General features: G+C 42.3%; 2 protein-coding genes across 2 annotated transcripts; one reads left to right on the plus strand and one right to left on the minus strand.

Moving 5' to 3' along the window:
- Nucleotides 1-1,275: 1,275 nt before the first annotated feature.
- LOC146440253 (uncharacterized) lies at nucleotides 1,276-11,372 on the minus strand. The gene is made up of 3 exons (XM_085056804.1): nucleotides 10,933-11,372; nucleotides 7,842-7,984; nucleotides 1,276-5,136 (listed from the first exon to the last, which is right to left on the minus strand). Exons 1-3 carry the CDS (start codon nucleotides 11,110-11,112, stop codon nucleotides 5,115-5,117), a joined length of 345 nt encoding a protein of 114 aa, XP_084912930.1. The 5' UTR covers nucleotides 11,113-11,372; the 3' UTR covers nucleotides 1,276-5,114.
- Nucleotides 11,373-11,780: 408 nt separating this feature from the next.
- Nucleotides 11,781-19,491, plus strand: SOX11 (SRY-box transcription factor 11). Its single transcript, XM_085056805.1, has one exon. It carries the CDS (start codon nucleotides 12,079-12,081, stop codon nucleotides 13,288-13,290), a length of 1,212 nt encoding a protein of 403 aa, XP_084912931.1. The 5' UTR covers nucleotides 11,781-12,078; the 3' UTR covers nucleotides 13,291-19,491.
- Nucleotides 19,492-21,749: the final 2,258 nt, after the last annotated feature.

The raw sequence follows: 21,749 nt of genomic DNA on the forward strand, positions 1-21,749 counted from the left end.
GAAGTGGGGGCAGGGGGGCATTTCTGGAAAGCAAGAGTGATAGATTTCATTCCTTGTCAGCAAGTGCCCACAACCAGGAAAAGCAGAAGGACTGGAAGTATAAAAGGGACCTTTTTTTTTTTTATGGGGGGTAAGAAGAACACTAGGAAGAAATATATTTCAAAACAGTGCATTGTCTTTTTGTAAATACAGGTAATTATGGCCTATGCTGAACCATTCACAATTTGACTTCATACTTGAGCGGCAGAATATCTTCACTTAAAAGAGAAGAGCAATTGCTAACCTTATCTTGCACATGTAGGTGAACTAGAGCTGCCCTAAGAACTCACTTCTTGTAACTATTTGCTTAAGCATTTCACTGCCAGATTAAGCTAAAGACAAGATTTCAGTGAAATGCTGTGAAATGCACAATGGCTGTGCCTTCCAAAGGGACCAAGTAACTGTGAGTCAGACCGTCCACAGGTTTTACACATTTTGAACAAGCTTTTTTCATTGCAGTAAAGAAACCTTTTCTGCAAGAAGGAGAGGTAAGATGGGACCAGTTTGTGGCAGCTCACATCTATTGCTAGAGGTTTTTTCCCTCTAGTTTCCAGCCTTTAAGTGTCAAACCCAATGTGAAGAAGGACTGCATTCCCCTGGGAATTACATATGATCCAACTCTCTGTGCTTCTCACATTTCCTGAAATCTACAGCAGTCATCTTGCCACTGTCAACAGGAAACTGGTACAATGATCAGAAAGAACAATCTATATAGAATAAATGTTACCAATGTCATTTACCTGCTCGGTGCCTTGCTATAAAATTTTAATATTTTTCAGTGGACTATGACACTTCTATTTCTGCACATTTTGACCTCTACATTTCCCTCCTTCTTTCCATGTTGCACCTTTTATCCTCACCCTCTTTATAATTACATCAGCTCCTGATTCCCCTCTCACTCCTCCTTAGTTCACCACTAACAGGCCTAATTGCAACACAAGCTGGTCTCCAAAATGAGCTGAAGTGTGGTACAATTGACCACCAATTAATATGGCTCTGCAATACAAATGACTGACAATTTCTCAAAGCAAAATTCAGATATAGTGATTTTGTCAAAACCATACTGTTACTGAAAATGCATTGCTTTCAATAGCAGTGAGAAATTACTGTTACAGATGAGAAAATCTCAATAAACTTAAAATTCACATTTCTAGTTTATTTAATTTAAAAGTTTGTTTCAAGTAGAGCAGTTAACAGAAAGTTTTGTCACTTTCAAATTGATTATCTATGCTCTCATGCAACATTCCTAAATCAGAAGCTTTTATATTATTCTCCATGAGCAGCACTTCAATCAGCAGTTCCAGTTTTGTCTGGGTAGTCTTTCAAAATTCACAGTGATTACAAGTATTGGCACTCTGGAAACAACAAAGGACCCCTCATCTGGACCAAGGCATCACTGCACCAGGCAGAGTGCCAGAGAGAGGCAACAGTCATGGATAAATATTTTGGGTTCCTGAGAGAAACAGTGGAATGGTGACTACCTAACTCGGACTTGATGGCTTAAGAGTGTAGTCAGAACTGGTTTTCCTTCATGGTCACCAAAACTGACTAATGCTAAACTTTTTTACAGGAAGAAAATGTATTTGAAACAACTTTAACTCTTGAGAATTAGTTGAAGAAAGCAATAAGGATCAGCGTTGGTAAAGCTGCTCCCATCACTGAGATTACACTCAGTAGAAGCTTCTGAACTACCACTTCCAGTTGATTCAGAATCCTAGATTCAAATACAAAATTATTTTGTTTCTTGAGGGAAACAATATTTGCCATTCTGAAAGCCAGAAGGGCCCAAGTGGGTGAGAAGTAGATTCCAAGTGGGAGATGAGAATGCTTAACTGTTTTCCAAAAGGAAACCAGAATCAGGCCCACATTTTCCAAGCTCAGTGCCCAGGGAAACTACAAAGCCTTTTTTCATATATTGCAAGAAAATTCATACTTAGTGAAGCCATTGAGTTTGTCTATATTTCTTCTGCCACAGCAATCTTTATGGAAATAAATACCTGCATACAATGAACACCAAATAATGCATTTTCAAACCATCATTGAAATGAAAAAGATCTCTCTGGGTAAGACTTGTGTCTAGATAAAATGTAAATTCAATCTCTCTGTGAAGAAATTGTGAATAATCAGAAATGCATACAGTCACTAAAATACATTACCAGAATAACACAGAAATGGAACAACATGACAGTATTTTTTTTCTGCTGGAGAATAGAAGTTGATGGTTCTCCCAAATAATTATTTCAAGAGAAAACTGCTCATGTACAGAAAAACCCCATGATTCCTTTTCACATATCTCACTCTTTGGGTTGGCTCCAGTTTTGATCTTTACCCTGTCCCCAGATGGATGCAATTGAAAGGTACAAGCTATCTTTTCAAACGTGACTCCTCAGCATACTTATTCATTTAGTGTCAGAATTGCGGTGAAGAGTCCACAGGACTGTAATAGAGAGAATTCCAGGGCTATTCCTGTCCTGCCAGGCCCATTGTGTAGCCTTAGATAAATTATCTTAGCACTAGCTCAGACCTTCCTTTCCTAATTTGGTTTTTTTATCTGTAAATTGCCAAATGAAGAGCTTGAAGAGCACTCTAAACTTGTGTGTGGCTAGTTAGCTGCCCGCTTTCATCCCTTGAAGTTTGGGAAGTGAAGGAAAAACGAGATGCAAGGTATACAGAAGGGGTTGAACAGACCTCTGTTAATCTTTTTCACAAGAGATATGATTCTTTACTGTGAATTTACTCTGCAAGGTAAGGCATATAACGGACTGTTTGTACCTGAATGAAGGGTTTGGGCATGTACTCAGGATTTGGGGCAAGTCTGTGCTTAATAAATGGTTCTCTCTACACACTATTTAGCTGGCAGCAGAGATATTCCCCTGGGTCACATAGCCAGGACCTTCCAGGCAAAGCAGAAAACAGAAATCAGGAAGAGGTTTCTAGCTCTCTGTACCATCCTTTTCTGACCAGTACTGATGGTGCAGGCAGAACCCCAAAACTGCAGCTCCCTTCTATAAATTGCTGATAATAATTTCTTACCTCAGACTTCACATTGTCACGAAATATCAACTGCTGTGCAAATAGCAACTACAATTAATCATTAATTTCTGGTTTATTATTGACTGACTACTTTGTCAAACAAACCATATGATAACCTGTAATAAACTCTTTCTATTTGCTGCTCTGTCTTGATAATTCCTACTACAGCAAAACTGAAAAAATAAAATCAAGTCTCATCTGACGTACAAAGATCATTAGTAACCATGTCTTGTATGCAAGAACTGGATTCAGGCCATGCTGACACAAGACAATCAGTTTTCTATACTTGCAGGATGCTGTAATGAAGTGCCTGATTTGATGAAGTTAGAGGCGTTATGATATTTTCATCATTGTGTAATAAAGCATCAGGAAACCTTCAAGTCTCCAATGTTATTCAATATGTTGGTGCTGTTAATATTAACAGTGCACAGTTTGCAACGTAAGGGAATGAGAAGGGAGGAGGATGAGCAGTCTGGGCTTTTGGTTTAAGGTGAACAATCTTCCCCAAATTAATTTGTTGTCCATCCCTAAGTGACTGGTACACCCAGCATTTTGCATGCACCTGGAATCTCCTAGCATATGCATAAATAAGAATAAATAAATGTTTCTCATTTTTACTACAAAGCTAAGGCTATTGGTGGGGGGAGAAATGGTAGGCTTTGGTTTTTTCAGTTACCTGGTTTTGGTGAATATTTAGTAACATTCTTTTAGGTACTGGAAGAACACAAGGTGATTTTCATAGTAATTAGTAATGTGCTTTTACATGCATATACATTTCTCATATGTTATTATCCAAATTTATAACAAATTAATAAAAATAGAAAATTAAACCCAGTATTAACTGAAGCCCTACTTGCCCAGAGTCACACTCAGCATATTTAATTCATTCCTGTGAATTCACTGGGGCTTTGAGTAGAAATAAAATAAACAGCATTTCTATGTGCCTTCATTGTTTAGCTACTGTACAATTTCTTTTGACTGCTGCTATTATTTATAACTAGGAGGCTTGTTTGTTTGTTTTCCATTTGGAAAAAAATAGGCAATGAAACATTTGTTAAATTTATTTCTTTTTAAAACAATGGCAATAGAAAGATTTACATGGACGTAACTAAACAAGGACAAAGAGCTTTATAAAGAACTTCATATAACCTTTCTTTCTCTAAATATATATAACCAACAGGAATATTATGTGGTTTGCATCTTTGTTCAATAATGAAGCTCTAATTTCCATTTCCGCTGTACAGCTGTTGCACTTCTCTCACTTGGATTTTGCCTTGCACAAGCCCAAACTCAGGATTACCAGCAAGAACAGACTGGAGGGAGAAGTCAGGGCAGCCCAAAAAGCCCACATCCCAACTTCTCCAAGGCGAGCTCTGCCAAAGCCAGGCAGAAGTAGCTCAGATGGGAATACGGTGCGGGCACCAGGAGGATGTGCTGACCCGATGTTCCAAGTGGCTCCTGCCTGTGCTGTGAAGCTTCACAGCTCCGTGGGAAGGAGGCTACCTTGTGCAGCCAGCACACACCACCAAGCTCATTGGCTGGGGCTCCAGACACACATCCAGCACACATGGGGCTTTCACAGCTCACACGTGGGAAAGCATGGCTCAAAGAAACCTCTGAGCTGGTCCCTGGTGGGGGACTCCATGCTGATCTGAGAGGACAGGCCACATTATGGCAATGCCCTTGGGTATATTCAATTTTCTGATTAGGAAATTGCATGGGACTTAGGTGGCATTTAGGGCAAGGCCATTCTAAGCAAAACCCCTGCAGATTTTTAGAGACTCCTGCTCACTGTGAGTTCTGTAAATTTAAAATCTTTCAGGATATGCCTCAGAGTGGCTTTTCACTTACTCTGTAATGGTGTATCCAAAGGGCAGTGATCAGCAGATCCCAATCCAGTGAGCATGTGAGACATGACACTTGCTAAGTGTCATTCCTGCAGGCCATGTTGCTGCCTCCTTTCTGATAGCAGAACCAGAGAAAACACCCTGTGTCCATTTTGTAGGTTCCAATGTTATTTGGCTGTCAGTGAGGGCAGAGATTCAGCTGCAGCCCTCCACCACTCTTTAGGAGGAAGGAAAAGGTAAATGATAAATCTCTGTGTCTGTGTCTATTCAACTGTGCACATGCTTTATACCTCTAATGGGTATATTGGTGTGACGCCTAATAAATACATTCTGTTGTGCATTTTTGTCACGTCCTTGCTAAATTTCCACATTCTACAGTGCCTGATGGACTAAAAAGGCTTCCTTCCCCCTCCCACCCAAAATAGTAAGCAAATCCAATGCAATAAGTATGATTATCATTCTAGACTGCATGAAGAGAAGCTTTAAGCATACTGCATAAATTAAGTACATAATGTAATAAATCCTATATGAGTTGTAAATAGTCTGCAACTAAGCAGGTTAACTGGCACACAAGTGTGAAATATTACACAGTGAAACCTGCATGCCCTAAGAGGCTACCCTAGGGTACTGACAAGTACTTTACAACATCAAATTACCCATATTAAGCAAACTGGCTCTGCAATTTAGCCAGAAAGGGTCTATAATTGGTTCAGGGTACAACACTTTTTCCTAAGAGACCTGCTTAAACACTGTGGATTTCAATGTCTATAGGCCAACAATAGAAATATAAAGCATTATGAATAAACTCTGTCACTTTGAATTGTTTTGATTTTTGCGGAAGATCTCATATCAGTCAAAACAAAGCATGTTAAAAATAAGTGTTTTCCATTTAGTTTCATGTAACTGGCAGCTGAATAATTAAGATAAAATTGTTTTAAATTCACACATTGAATTTACTTGCATCAATTTTTCAGCAGAAACAAGTAAACATTTCCATTTAAACAAGCCTAGAAACAGTAATTTCTGATATCAAATATCTGCAATAAAATCTCTTATGGGATTCCCTCCACGTTTTTTCAAGTATGATTTTCAGACACTTTTAATAAGAGACACATCTCTTCTAAATTGTTCTTCTGCCCTAAAGTGATTTGGTAAAAATGGCACGGGGGGCTCTGGATTCATTATCACACAGATTTTTTTACCCAATGAGCTCAGTTTGCAAGTAAATTTCTAACTGCCAGCTGCACAATCTCAGCCTGAGTCTTGGATCCCATCCATCTCATGCATCACTACCAGTAATAAATGTCCTGTATGCCAGAATATGCCCTCCGTGGCATCTGTGCAATCCCAGTGCCATCCGTGAATTTGCACAGGTGTTGCAGGGGGCAGACATTCAAATCAATAGGGTTACACACAAGTGGCTGAGAAAATGATCTCCCAAACAAAACTACCAGTACTACAATGAGCTGTGGGATGGAAGGGACCCTGCCTGACTCACAGAGCTGGGTTTTAATCTCACAACCTGTAAGAAAAGTGTTTTGTCTTGCAAACAAATATCTGAGAGGGGTGCAATGTACATTGAATATCCTAACACTATTTTATGCTCTTTCTTGGAGCATAAAATGGTTTTGAATGTACATGCTTCTCAAAATAACATACATGGAACTTCTTTTTAAAGTAAGATTCACTTTGCAATCAGGATATTATGAAAAATCTGTAAGTGATGCATCTTGGTGTCTTAAAACATCTTGTTGTGTAAGATCAGTATGTAAGGACTGAGAGGAAATAGCCCATCCACATTGTCCCAGTGAGACAGCATTGTCACCCAACAACGCCTAAGGCGAGGGTGTTGGAGCAACAACATCCTCCAGGATGCCAGACTTGGACTCACCACTTAGCTGCAAGAATAGGGCTACATTCTGCTCCAGTTTGAAGTCCTGGATTATTTCAACCAATGTAGACAACCACTTTGTTTCCAGATGTCTTTGATGATCACATGTTTACAAACAGTAAGCCATGTTTCTAGGGGTACCTACAAGCAGCAGTCAAAATCAGTCCTTCTGTCACAGCTCTGTCTTGTGGCCAGGAGCAGAGCCGGGCATTGGACAATGAGTAAATGGAATACTTAGGTGTGGAAGGAGGTGAGTTAGGAGGAGCTGCTCCTGCTCCCAATAACAGCTACTCTGCGCTCCAGCTGGACCCCTCCAGCAGCAGAGGGCCACACTGCCTAGGAAGATAAGACACTTTGTGCTGAGCAGCCAGAAAACTACCCTCAGACTGCCCTCACCAGAGTGGTATACGATGCACAAACTTTTCACAAAATAAATTTTTTTTGCAAACAAAATCAAGGTGAAATACTTCTGGGTACCTTTGTCTGCATTTAGGTTCAAACTGGATGTAAACTGGGGGGTTTTTTAGATTTTGATTGAACTAGTTTATCCTCTTAAATGATTACTCTTTTTCAGTTAAATGAGTCTACCTCTTTATCTGAAGTTCAGTTGTTACACCTGTCAGCTCTGGGCACATATATACTTCCATTTTCAACACAAAGACTATGCAAATCAGCCTTGGGCAATCTAAGAGCATGGATACCATGCTGAAAAGAGTGGAGAAGATGTCATTTTCCTAGCAATGACAAGGAAGTTGGTTTTTTCATGTGAACTAGCAGCTTAAGAAAAAAACACTAAGGAAGTGAAGATTTACCAAATCTTAAAAAGCACAGCCTGTGTGCCTTTTCACTATTTTACCCTGTGTTAGCTAACATGAAGAAAGACCACAGCTTACGTTTTTCCTCATGAATGCAAGACTAAAGGAATTTATGTTTATTCCACAGATCTCTAGAAAATGTGTCTGTGAACTAACCTTGGGTGTGACCCCTCTGTTCAGAATTCATCATACGTTTTCTGTTGAGACAAAACTCACTTGACACTGTAATTCTTTCTTCTTCCATTTTGAATCCACAGCTTGTGACTGAAACCACTTCCCACACCTTGCAGAAGGTGCGTAACTCCAGTTTTCCCACACGCTCCCCAGGCAAAGTCATTTTGGGCTCTCCAGGCAAAAATCTGCAGCACAATTCAGAACGAGCAAGAAATAAATAGCCAAAAGAACACTGCACTCATAGTACTATTTATCGTCAGACTTAGCACAGTAAAAATCTTGGCTTTCAGTTTACTAAAATTTAACACAGAGAGCAGGCAAAGTAAGGAGAGGGAATATCCTCCACATTTTGTAAAACACTATTTCTTGAACAACCAACTTTTTTTTGCCCATGTTTAGGTCCTGTTTGGTAGTCACTATCTTGCAAGGACAGCATAAGGTCAGTCTCTTAAAAAACATGCATCACTTCACCTTTGTAAGCACTGATGGGGGCAAATATAGGCACACTGGACCACATGCAAAGGGCCTATATTCCTGCATGAAGTGTTTCCTGCTGGCTTCAGGACTTTGGAAGCACCTCACCAGCTTCTTGCCTCAGAAGTCTCAGTGCTTCCACTGCCATTCTCACGCTGCACAGCACTCAGAATAACACATCCCCCCAGCTAGAGTACTGGGAAATCCAGTGTAGATGCAGACCCACAAAAACAGACTCCATCCAAGGAGGCAAGCATTAAGCTCTCTAGTGAATCCTATTTTACCTGTTTTTCCCCCACCTTCTGGGGTAGCCCAGCCTCCTATTGACCTAGATAATGGAAAGATGATTATTCATTTGAATTTCAAAAGAACGAGTAGTGGGCTGTTAGCTTTAACTGCTGCACTCTAATAGGAATATACATGCACGCATACAATTACTGAACTGCTTTTAGAACATAAAGTTATTTCATTTTAACAGTAATATATACTTGTTCATGTACATGTTTTAATCAGATTTCTAAAATCCTCAAGATTTTATTTTGTTTTATAGAATGTGGCTATTATTTATCGGTCTGCTTTCAGCTTCACTATCTTCCTAGCGCTACCCTTAAAATACAGCAAAAAAACCCCAAAATGTAACATTAACAAGCATGAGAAAACAGTAATATTGCTTATATTTAAGAGATCACTTTTGAGGAAAAACTGAAATGCTGCCAAGACACTCACAAAATGAGATATAATACAAAACCAAGAAAATGGGATTTATGAAAATTATGTGATGCCCATAGCATTAATACACATCTTCACCAGGACACACATAAAGGAGGGCTAATACCCTAGAAGCCTGGTGTAATGACAGTGCCTTCAAATGACATCAAAGATCTATTAAAAATGATCTCTCCTGATCCTAATGTGTTAAATATCAGGCTCTGTCACACTGGTGTATTCAGTCCCAGTCTTATCAATATTGATTATATGGCTTCCACTGCAATTGAATTAAAATTTTCCAAAATAGTTCATGGCTTTTGTAAAATTATTTGAAAAAAAATAGCAGTACTTTGTGAAAATTTGCTGTTTTTATTAATTTCACAGGAAATAAAGATTCTATTATCATTTCATCAGCTTCAATTTTATGCAATTATATGACATAATGAAATCTCCCCATAAACGCCACCAACAAATTAAAACATTTTGACACTTCTCATTTTGCAAAATTACACCATTATTTCTATTCCTATTCAAAATGCATGGAAAAAACATGGAATCTCTCATTAGGTATCTGACTACTGGTACTTACAGAAAAATACTACGAATAGGGTTGGGTGAGACATTGATATTCGGCTATCACCCTAGTGAGTGTCCCAGCAGCATCGAAGCTGCCTTCCCTGGAGGCACTCAGGCACCTATGTACTCCCGAGACTCCTGATCGCATCATCATTACAAGACACATGCTCTCACTTTTTACAAAACCCTGGTGACACAGAAGGGTCTGCAGTGTGCTCAATATGAGTGAATCCTCAGCCGGATGGAGCAGGAAGTGCCAAGCTCATAGTCCTCTTGGAAGGAATGCCCTGTCCTGCCAACAGCGCTCCCCGGAGAGACCACAGCTGACCACAGCTGCGACAGGAACTCAGGCACTCCCTCCCAGAGCTACTGCACCCTCTCCTCATATAGTATCTCTAAATTTTAACATTTTATGACAGGTTGAGAACCCTGACAGTTAAATTTTCCATTTTGTCTCCTGTGTCTTAAAGGATAGGCACTATTATGGAGCTAGATTTTGCCACAAAGGGCAGTCAGAAGAAGAGGGGGAGGTGATAACAAGTCTCAGAGCAGAAATCTCTGCTGGGGGCAGTCATGGAGAGGCAGAGCGGTATTTTTCAAAATCTATCTTTACAATGAAGTAACTGCACCTTCAGCTATGCCCTTTTCCTTCCCTCTACTCTGTACACTCAGCTGGGGTCGGGCAAGGAAAGTGACATAACACTATGTATCTGCCTTAAAAGTACTCTTCAAATGCCACCTGACTCCTGACAAGTGCAGTTGAGACCTAGTAGTCCTAACCTACCTCTACGGCAAAAAGAAGTGTGTGATTGTTTTGGAGGTTTTTTGGTTTTGTTCCTGTAACAGCACTAGCCACTCTGCAGCTGTGATATCATAGTCACATCATCCAAACACAGTAATGTTGCTGCAGTCTGAGGAAAATGAACCACTGGGATAATTAGAGGATGATGTACCAGGAGACCTGCTGCCCCATTAGCACCAGTTCATAGGATGTAGTCTGGCAGAGGAGAGGCTGTGCCAGGGCTCATTCCTCTCACTGCTATTAAGTGTGTATCCAGCCAGCAACCATCACAGAACTTACCCAACTTTTCTTTTTCTAGTAACTTCAAACAGTAGCTGGAAGATCATAAAGAAACCCACAAAACAGTATGTGAATTCATTTTCAGCATACATTTTGCAATTAAAATGACCACAGGTGTGTAGCACGCTGTCACGTTCGGATTTCAGACATTCTGTGATAAACACAAACATGGGATTATCCGAATAGGTGGATCCACTACGGCGTCCTGAATAACTGAATGCTTCTGGAAAAACAAACACACAAACAAACAAAACAGAAAAGCAGCACTGTTTGATGCTTTCTGCATATTTTCACCCTATACTTTGGAGAAGGCGCCTTTCCTCTGCCTACACCACGCGGTAAACACCTCCAGGTGGGTGCGACGGTTGTCTCGTCCCTGCTGCGAACAGCCCGGCCTTCCCGGCGGACAAGGGGACCTTCCCCGCCCCGGGCACCGCCGACCAGCAGGCCGGGCGGCCGAGGCACCGTCGGCATCCGCAGGGAAGCGGGAGAGCGCCAGGCTCTGCCCTGCGTCCTCCCAGCCCCGTTCTCTACCGAGCAGACACCGAAACAAGCCCCGCGAGGGCAGGGACCCGAGGCGCCGGGAGCGCTCCTCCGAGGTCTCAGGGGCTCGGCCGCGCCGCGAAGGGGAAGGAGGCCGTGTGCGGAGTGCGGGCGACGCTGCGCCCCGCCGAGGGCCGCCCGGGCCCCCGCGGCGGGGCGGCTCCGGTACCGGCGGTCCGCCACACGAGCCACGAACGCGCCGCCGCGGCGGCCGCGGAGCGTCAGCGCCCCCTGCCGCCGCCCCCGAGCCACGCGGGGCTCGGCGGCCGCCGGAGGAAGCGGGACACGGGGGAGCCGCCGCCGCCGCCGCCCCGCACCGCTGCGCGCCCAGCGGCGGCGGCCAGCGGGCGAAGCCCCCGCGGCGGCACTGACCATCCCCGGGCGCAACGCCTGGCAGGGCCAGGCCGGGCCGGGAGCGCCGAGAGCCGGGGGCGCCGGCAGCTCCTCCTCCCGCGGCCGCCCCCCACACGGGGGTGTGTCCGCGCGCCGCGGGGTGGGCGCGGCGGCGGGCGGTGCCGAGCGCCGCCATTGGCCAGCGGCGGGAGTGATGTCACCCATATGAGGCGCTGATAACGCGCGGGGCGCGGAGCCGCGAGTTTCGCAGAACGGGCAGCGCGCGGCAGGGCGGGCGGCGGCGCGAGGCCGGGGCACGGGCACAGCGCGCGCCCAGCGCAGCAGCCCAGCCGCGCCCGACCCGCCCGGCCCCACCGCCGGGGCTCGGTGCGGGCGGCACAGCCACAGCGCCCGCCCGGCCCCGCGGCTCCGCCTCGCAGCGCGCCGGAGAGAGCAGCTCGGCGCGGCTCGCAGCAGGGGCAAGGTGCGGCGGTGGGAGGGGGCGGCGGCGGCGGAGCGGCTTTGTTGGCTCGGAGGGGAGCGGCGCCTCGGCGAGAGCCCACCATGGTGCAGCAGGCGGAGAGTACGGAGGCAGAGAGCAACCTGCCCCGGGAAGCGATGGACACTGAAGAGGGCGAGTTCATGGCTTGCAGCCCCGTCGCTTTAGACGAGAGCGACCCGGACTGGTGCAAAACGGCGTCGGGGCACATAAAGAGACCGATGAACGCGTTCATGGTGTGGTCCAAGATCGAGCGGAGAAAAATCATGGAGCAGTCCCCGGACATGCACAACGCGGAGATCTCCAAGCGCCTGGGCAAGCGGTGGAAAATGCTGAAGGACAGCGAGAAGATCCCTTTCATCCGGGAGGCGGAGAGGCTGCGGCTCAAGCACATGGCTGATTACCCCGACTACAAGTACCGGCCCAGGAAAAAGCCCAAAATGGACCCGTCGGCCAAGCCCAACGCCAGCCAAAGTCCCGAGAAAAACGCGCCCGCCAGCAGCGGCGGCAGCAAGAGCGCCAAGAGCTCCAGCAAGAAGTGCAGCAAGCTGAAAGCCTCCTCCGGCACCTCGCCCCCCAAGCCGGGAGCCAAAACCGCCCACCACGGGGACTACGCGGGAGACGAGTACGTCTTCGGCACCCTGAAAGTGAGCAGCAAGACGGTCAAGTGCGTCTTCATGGACGAGGAGGAGGATGAGGAGGAGGACGAGGACGAGCTGCAGCTGCGGATCAAGCAGGAGGCGGAGGAGGAGGACGAGGACGAGGAGCCGGGGCCGCAGCAGCTGCGGCGGTACAACGTGGCCAAAGTGCCGGCCAGCCCCACCTTGAGCTCCTCGGCGGAGTCCACCGAGGGGGCCAGCCTGTACGAGGAGGTGCGGGGCGGCGCCGCGGCGGCGGGCGGCGGCAGCAGACTCTACTACAGCTTCAAGAACATCACCAAACAGGGCCCGCCGCCGCCGCAGCAGCCGGCCGGCCTCTCCCCGGCCTCCTCCCGGTCCATCTCCACCTCGTCGGCCGGCAGCGAGGAGGCGGACGACCTGCTCTTCGACCTCAGCCTCAACTTCTCCCAGCACGGCCACGCTGCCGCCGAGCTGGGGGCGGGCGCCGCCGCCGGCAACCTCTCCCTCTCGCTGGTGGACAAGGACCTGGACTCCTTCAGCGAGGGCAGCCTCGGCTCCCACTTCGAATTCCCCGACTACTGTACCCCGGAGCTGAGCGAGATGATCGCGGGCGACTGGCTGGAAGCGAACTTCTCCGACCTGGTGTTCACGTACTGAGCCGGGGGCGGCGGCCAGGGCGGGCGGCGAGAGCGGCGGAGCTGGAGCGGCGCGACGCCGGCGATGATGATGATGATAATGATTAAAAAAAAATTAATCTTGTTTTCTTTAAAAAAAAAAATCTCGAAGTTAGTTCCGAGCCCGGGAGTTGTGATTTTATTTTTTTTATTATTATTTTTGTGTTTTTTATTTTTTATTGCGTTTGGTGATCACAACAACAACAGCAAAGGCAAATGGGACTGGGGGAAAAATGATACAGAAGGCGCTGTTTGAAGCTTGTCGGTCTCTGATTGAAGTCTGGAAGATGGTCTGCAAAGAAGTCTTTTGGCAGCACAACTGTTACTCAAGGGGGTTTGTGGATTTTTTTTTTTTTTTTCCCGTGAGAGATCTTAATGGACTGTTCTGATTTTTTTTTTTTTTTTCCGAAAGGGACCATTGCAACTTTTTTTTGGAGGGAGAAAACTGATGTCTTCTATGCATCCGATTCTTAACAAAGCTGCAGGGAGCTTGAAAAAATGCAGACTGTACAAACGCTTACAAATAACTGAACTGACTTAAGATCAGAGTTTACTTTTCAGATCAAATTGTTTATGGTTTTACAAATGTGATTTCTACTTGCCAACTTTTTTTTTTTTTGTAACTTGTTCCCTTATACCTCCTTGATTGAATACCAGACAGCCTAGACCTCAGTACAAAAAGGTATTGAAACATTTTTGATACATAACAGACCTCAGTCTTTTTTAAAAATTAATATATTTTCAGGCGTATTTTTGTACAGTGAAAAGGGAACATTCTTGCTGTGTTTTTTCAGTAAGACTTTTCAGGCACTTCTTCCCTTTTATTTTCTTTGTTTTTCTCTGTTTTTAGCATGCAAGTTTGTTGGTACGTTACGTCCTGGTTTTAAAAGGATTAAAATTTTAAAAAATAATCCTTGCATCTAAAGGCCTTGTGGTTTAAAAAAAAAACAAACACTTTTTTTGTACAGCTATAGTTCAGATTTGTTCAATATTTGTAGGTAAAGATTTATTGAAAATGGTGATATAGACCTCAGAGCTGTTATCTTAGTTTAAAAGATTGTATATGTACTGTACTATAGTAGGATTTTATGTATCTCATACGCTGTGATATGTGGATGGGGCCCCAGATGAAAGGTATGAAACTGGATTCTCGATTTTAGCAAAAAAAAAAAAAAGAAAAAAGGCACATAGTTTAAAAAGTTTCTCATGTTGTGCAATATAATCTAAAGTACAGACCATCTGCATATTTTGTAGCAAATGATGGCAAAAGCAGACTTGTGCACTGTCAACATCATAGCCTGTTTTTTTTTTTTTTAAATGCTGAAAGTCTGTATCTTGACAATTTTAATAAATCAGCTGGAACTGATAGAAACTCGTATCGCAATTAGTGTCTGTAGCAGTAACGCTGGAGATGCCGTGTTGTCACCCCGCGCCCGCGGAGGAGCGGTAGCTGTAGGCTGTTGTGCATGATCAGAGCTAGGGGGGAAGGAGAGTCAGGACTGCTTCTTTTCCTTTTTTTTTTTTTCCCCCCCCCCACTCCTCGTCGCCTTTTTCCCACCGGTTTTTCTCCGCGGGGCCGGGGCTTGCTTGCTGCGGGCTGCTCCGGGCAGCGGCAGGCTGGCTCGCCCCGGGTATTTTCGGCTCCGCCGCCTTCCCCCCGCTCCCGGGGCAGCCCCGCGGGCTCCCCGCAGCCGCTTGCCGGGGCGGGGGCTCCGGGCGGGGGGCGCGGCGGGGCCGGGTGCTCGCTCTCCCCGCCGCCGGGAAGGCGACTCGCCCCCTGTGCATGCCCCCGCTCTTCTCCCCGCTGGGCTTCTTCCTCCCCACTCCCGTTTTTGATGAATAGCCTGGGCCAGGCTCGAGGGGGAGATGCTGAGGGTAGCAGTGCTGCATCTCCTCCGGCCCGGGCAGCGCTCGGCCCGCCGGGGTGGCCCCGGCCCCTCCGGAGAGCCGCCCGCCGCTCCGGGCAGGCAGGGCAGGGCAGGGGTACAAGCTTCGGCTGTAGGTGAGCAGACTTTGTCAGTGTGCTTTTTTTTTTTTTTTTTTTTTTTGGACTTTAGGAGCCATCGGATTTCAGTTGCTTGCTCTGAAATAGCTGCTGATGGCAATAAACAGACTCACGAGGTGGAAGTTTGTTTCTCAAGAAGTTTACTTTTTTATCTGATAGACATTGGTAAATTATTACTACTTCTGTTTTTGTTTGTTTTTCTCCGCTAATTAATGATCCAGCTGTTTACAGGGACAATTCACTGTGCTGGTATTTTGGTGGCAACCACTGCTACAGGCTTTCAGACTTGCTGAAATGAAAATCCTGCATACACATTTGTAAGGCATAATAAAACATAACATTAAAACCTGCATGCATGTTATGTTTAATCAAGGACAACTCTTAGGCATTTAAGTGGTGAGATATCTTACTTTAGGTTAGTTAAACTGGTAGTAAAATGATTAATATAATCTGATCTCTTTCTAATAATAATAATAATAAAACACTCATGATTCTAAATAAAAGTTGTTTGGCCTAAATCTTTGCTATCAGAAAAGAGATATAGCATATCTGGGAACTCAAATTTATGTCTTGCATTGTGATAATTCTTTATGAGAAACTGTGTTTTAAAACAAACTTAATTACAATATACAAGATATCCTTGGCAATGGATAGTCCTCAATAAAGTAGAGTTTCTTGAATTTTCAGTTTTTGGTCTCAAATGATTAGTGTGTTCTCCATGTGATAACTTAGAAATCAGATTGAAAACAAATGACATTTATCTCTTCTAAGGCAAAAGACTTTAAGAAAATAGATACACTGAAGTGCTCTAGCCTAGCCATTCACTATCCTGCTATTGAAAATCCCCTTTTGGGCTAGGGTGATGGAGTAAGTTGATCAGGTTCTAAGTCTTAAAACTGAGCCAAAATTCTCTTAGTAATTCTTCAAGCTATCATGAGGGTAGGGTGACTTGTTCTTTCAGTCCCTTTCTTCTGATATGCATCCTTGTTTATTAAAGTGGTAATAGGCAGTGTCATTAAACATTTGTGCTTTACAGATGTTCAATGAGTTATGAATGATTATGGTCAAATACAGGCTGCATTTAGTTTGCATTGTAATAAGGTCTGTGTCTCAGCCTACAAAAGTTTTGACTTGCATATATTTTTGGAAACTGTTTTTAAAATTACCATTTAAAATATTAGTCAAGGATAACTGATTTAAACGATCCAATTAAAGAGCAGTCAGGCATATTTTAAAAGAGCAACAGGTCTACTTTAGTCAAAGAATATAATCCCCACTCAGAAGTATATATTTTCTTTCTTCTAGATGGGAATTATACTGTTCTATATCACAGGAATATTTTGAGAGAAGTTATATGGTGCAGGGAAACAATTTTTTTTGGCCAAACAGTTGAGTTGCTTTTATTTTAGAGTTTATTATTGCATATTGTTCAAGGAAAAATTAGGTAGTGTTCTGTTTAAGCCACTGCATAGTTAGGGCTGAAGTTTGATGCTGTTGAATGCCTAAGCTCCTACTGATCTCAGTGAGAGTAAAAAACAATCTTTTACTCATGAAAAATAGCATCTGCTAAGCTACTCTATTTTATTTTGTCATTAATAATATTCATACCTTTTATTTTTCTTTTTTTTTTTTAGTGTACATAGGTATCTTTGTTGACAGGCTAGAGCAGTCCTGTTGCAAGCCTGGTATCTCCTGTGGCCTTTTTCCCCACATTCCTTGCATTTGTCTCTGTACAATACTACTCTGCGTGTAATAGGACTCAGTGATAGGAGGGAGAAAAAGGTGCTTTTCTATGTCAAAAGACAATTTGCTTGCTAGCACTGAGGATGTCAACTCAATGTAAAACCTAATCAAACATGCTGATTCTTCTTAAAGTGAGCATTTTTTGGAAACTTTTTTTCCCCTTTTGATGTTTTTACTGTTTTTCCCCTTCCTTTTAAAAGAACCACAATTAAGAAATATTTTCTTCCTTTAAGTGCAGTCTTTTACAGTTGTGGTAGAAAGGCTTATTCCAAGCGTCCTTTAAGTGCTACATGCTCTTTAGGCATTCACTGACATTCAGATGAAACTTCAAGTCTGTTGAATGTGATTTGCATGCGTGCAGTATGATCCTTCACTCCTGCCTTTTTGAGGAAAGTGCAACTCTGTTGTTACACCAGGGGAAAACTGGTGTGGGGTCAAAGTCAGGGCCATTAAGTTTTAGGTGTTTGATAATCAAAACTGTTTTCATGAATTCTGTTTTACATCTTCACAATTGTTGCCTAGTAAGGCCTTAAACCTGCTCTGGTTAAAAAAAAAAAAAAAATTCTCATTGAGCTCAATGGGAGTTTTTGCCGCAAGGGCTGCTGGCAGGATAGGTGTCTTAGTTCCTCCTAACTTCCATTTTTAAGAATGGCCAAGAAAAAATAAACAACAAAAACTTAATACAATGAGTTGCCTTACATTTCCCCTACTATACAGTTGTATTTCTTTGATCAATTTCCTTTCCCCTCACTCACATCCAAGGCTGTGATTGTTTTTGTTTTTTTAAATTTTTTTGCACACTACCTATACCAATTAACTGCCTAATTAGTTTTATCTTCTCTACATGGATGCAGTGAATTTGTAAGAGAATTTCACAAGCAAGTAGTTTTTTAGTGAGTTTAAAGTAAATAGAGTTTTAAAGACCTATTTTTATATTCAATATAAAGCACAAATGTGCAGAAAATGTAGAATGACTTACAAAAAGGGAAACAAAAGTTCATAATATTTCATGTATAAAAGTAATACCTTCTTTGGGGTGAGATTCTCTTAGAAAACCCAATACTTATGCCAGTGCAAAGATAGGAATATTTTAAAAACTCTTAGAAAAATTGTGATTGACAGCAATTTAAAAGGAATGACTTCTGTAGATACAAGGAAACCCCTAAAGCAATATGGATAAGAAGGGGTGAATGGTTTTCAATGATGAACAACAACCTGGAAGTGTGAGAATGGAGGTTTCAATCCTTATTAATTAATCAAATTTCTTCTTTTGTGGTTAGTTACATCTGGATTTTCTGTGAAGTGCAATCTTGCAAGATGAAAAAGTGCAAGGGCGCCAAACTTCTAAGACTTGTGAAAGCTCAGAAGCAGGTTTGATTTAGAATTATTGAATAGGGCTTCAGATTTTGGTAGTTCACACTTCCAGTGAAATCAAGACATTGATTTACTGCTTGAAGAAATTTGATCAAGTAATAATGATTAATCCGGGAACTCCCATTGTCACAATTTGTTTTTGTTTCCATCGTCCTGCTTATCTCCAAAACCAATTTGCCTCAACCCCTGGCAAAGCCAGGGAGAAGAGTTATATGCCATTGTTAGTTCATTTACAATTTGTATCTGGTTTTGCTCTTGTACATATGTTGGCGTTTTGGAGTCTTTACATAAATGCTGTGATACTTTTTTTCTTATTTCCTTTTGTTTTTTGGTGGGCTGTTTTAAAATGGAGGCCTGTTTTCCAATGTGGGACTTTTGATGGTTACAACATTTCAATGATGTTGCATGATGGCCACAGGTGGGGGAAATTGAATGTTTTAGAGCAGTTTTTCAAGCATGACACTTATAAAATATGTGATTTCAAAGACTTTTCAAGGCCACATGAAATTAGTTTTCATAGCCACTCCAGGTCTTGGGGGGAAAAGCTGAAAAGTACTTTTGTTTAGAAGTCTGAGTGATGGTGGGGGGGAAACCTTTTCTTGAGGTTTTTGCATGCCAGTGCACGGCCTATTGCTGTGAGAGAAGGAAGATGGTAAGGCTGCTTGAGGCAATGCACTGGAGGACAAAGTGTTTTCTAGCACTAGAAAAAGAAAATGCATGGCAAAGTTTTGTCTTCTAGTAGACTATATAGCATGCAGAGTTTAGTATGTGTCAAAACAGTGTATGACATTGCTGTATCAAAGTTGTAAAATTAAGCATTATTTATTGAAAACTATGTATTTTTTTTGTAAAAACCTGATCACCTAGAGGATTAATATCAGTGACTTGTGCTAGTGCTACAAACTTAACCAGCTTCTTTACTACAGTACTTGATATGCAGTGTTAATGCTCAGGGTTGAAACCAGTCCACTCCAATGTCTTTTTTTGCAAGAGTTTTTAAATAAAGGAACAACATAATGCAATTGTTCAAAAGACTCTAATAAAAATGTGTGATCAATCTTCCTATGTGGTTTTATGTGGATTTTTTTTTTTTTCTGGTGTAGCATTTGGTAAATGCAGTTCAGCTATTACAGTGAATCCCCACTCCTCATTCTGTGGGCTCCTAAAGCTGAAAGTTAATGGGAATGTTATATCTTTCAAAAAAACCCTTGACAGATAGTTATGGTCCAGGTATTGTGTACTAAGTGCTGTTCTGGGCATGCCTGAGAGACACTGAAACAGAGAATAAACCAATTAGCTTCCTTCTTCTTTTCTGGTTAAGACTGGGTAAAACAATAAAGTATTTTATGACAAACATTTTTAACTTTGCTTTAAAGTTGACCATGAAAAAATGAAATAAAATGGATTACATGCCAGCAAACCCCATTTCTCTGTATCTTTTTCTACAGACAATTTACCATCTAAATGTATTTTGGCATAGAAAAAATCATTCTGTATTAAGATTCTAGTAATGAAAATGTTTTTATGAGAAACCTGTAATCAATTCTTGAAACTATAAAAAGGTGTTTTTAATGTGTTTATGTGGTGAAAGTTTGTTGTATATTAAATATTGTTTTATAGAAATGATGGAGTTATATTGTTACAAATTCAAAATTTGTAATTAATACAAGCCATCTATTGCAGAAATTAATCTTCTAGAGTTCCTGCCAGTAGACATAGTCCCATATCCCAGAAAATATACAAAACACATCTCTCGATTGTATTTAATGTCTGTACTTCTGCAAGTTTACACAGGGTTGAAAATATCAACTGATAATACCTTCCTGTCTGCTGGGGGGTTGTTGGTTACCCTCAATATTCAGGAAGTAATAGAAAAATTCTAACCTACTTCAGCTATAGCTGATAGAAACCTTTAGACCTGGGCAGAGTCAATTCAATAAGTAAAAATTCCAGATAATTTTGTATGACTCGAGCACAGCTTTCCCATTTTTCCTGTTCTTTCCTTATTGCAACAGTTAGCTGAACAGCTAATTTCTCCAAAAACAATTCTTGGATGACAAGTGATTTCTATTTAACTTACCAGACCTATTGAGAATACTGAAAGCAATCTATATAATTTCGGGAGTCTGTTGTAGTAGTATATTTTCGTGTGAATGAAGATGTGTAACTGATGTGAAATAAGGGTTTGAATGTGACATGTCATAGTAAACATAGGAAGTTTAAGCTGATCATTGTAAATCAAGGAAATAAAATCTTTATATACAGCCATCATACCACTATCCTTTCTGTACATATAAAAAAAAAACTTCAAAAAGCATTTTTAAGGTAGTTTGGAAGGTATTGAAACAGTGGCCTGAGAGTGTTCCATGATTACTTGGGTTTTTATTCAGGGGTTGGGGGGTGGAGGTTGTTTGATTATTTTAATTCCTATAGAGTTTTTTTCTTCAAGTCCTACCATAGTTAACCAAAGACAAACTAGAAATCTTCTAGAACAGACTAAGGTCATCTGCATGCTGTCTCAAATGTGTCTAGCTGAAATCTTCTCTTTGGGTCCTCCTGAGTGAGAACAGTTATTACTGCATTGGAAAGTCAAGCTTCAGCTATTTGTCAGGTCTTAATGACAGATGGAATTTTTGTATGACACATTGGGAATTTTGCCTATCTAATGCTTGAAAGTGTTTTCAGATTGGTAAACCACAAGTTACCACATCTGAAAACTATCACTGTAGAGGTATTGTGCAGCCTGGGTGTTGGCTCGGTTTTATATGGAAGAAAGGATAGAAACACATGTTTGGGGTAAAAAGAAATACTTGGCAATTTAGCTTGAATACTATAATCTCAAGTTTGAATGTTAGATCTAACCCTAGAAGAAACGTGTGAAAACATGGACTGTAAGTAACATAGACCCACACAGATACCAACACACATTTGCATCATTACAGACTTAAGACAGACATTTATATATATTTGGATTTTCATTAAAATGCTTGCTGGCTGGACCACTCTAAATGGCTAAAATGTAGTGTTTGTTCAAATCTATAACTTTAAGTCCTGAGAATTTCTTGACATTTTCATCTGTTGGACTTAAAATGTTGTACCTGGAGTTTTTTAAGTTTTAAGACAATCTTTTTATAGCCTATTAATATTTTGATAGAACAGTTAAAAAAAAAGCAACAAAAAACCCCACCCAAATGTACAGCAAAACCAAACCAGAGTGAAATCACACAAAACCAAACAAGTAAACCACCCTCAACAAAAATCTCCAGTTCTAGAAACAATTCCCACAAGAGTTAGAGTAAGAGGATCTTGACCCCGTCTCT

This window comes from Lichenostomus cassidix, chromosome 3 (assembly GCF_008360975.1).
Source record: "Lichenostomus cassidix isolate B80296 chromosome 3, HeHo_3.0, whole genome shotgun sequence".
NCBI classification, from domain to species: domain Eukaryota; kingdom Metazoa; phylum Chordata; class Aves; order Passeriformes; family Meliphagidae; genus Lichenostomus; species Lichenostomus cassidix.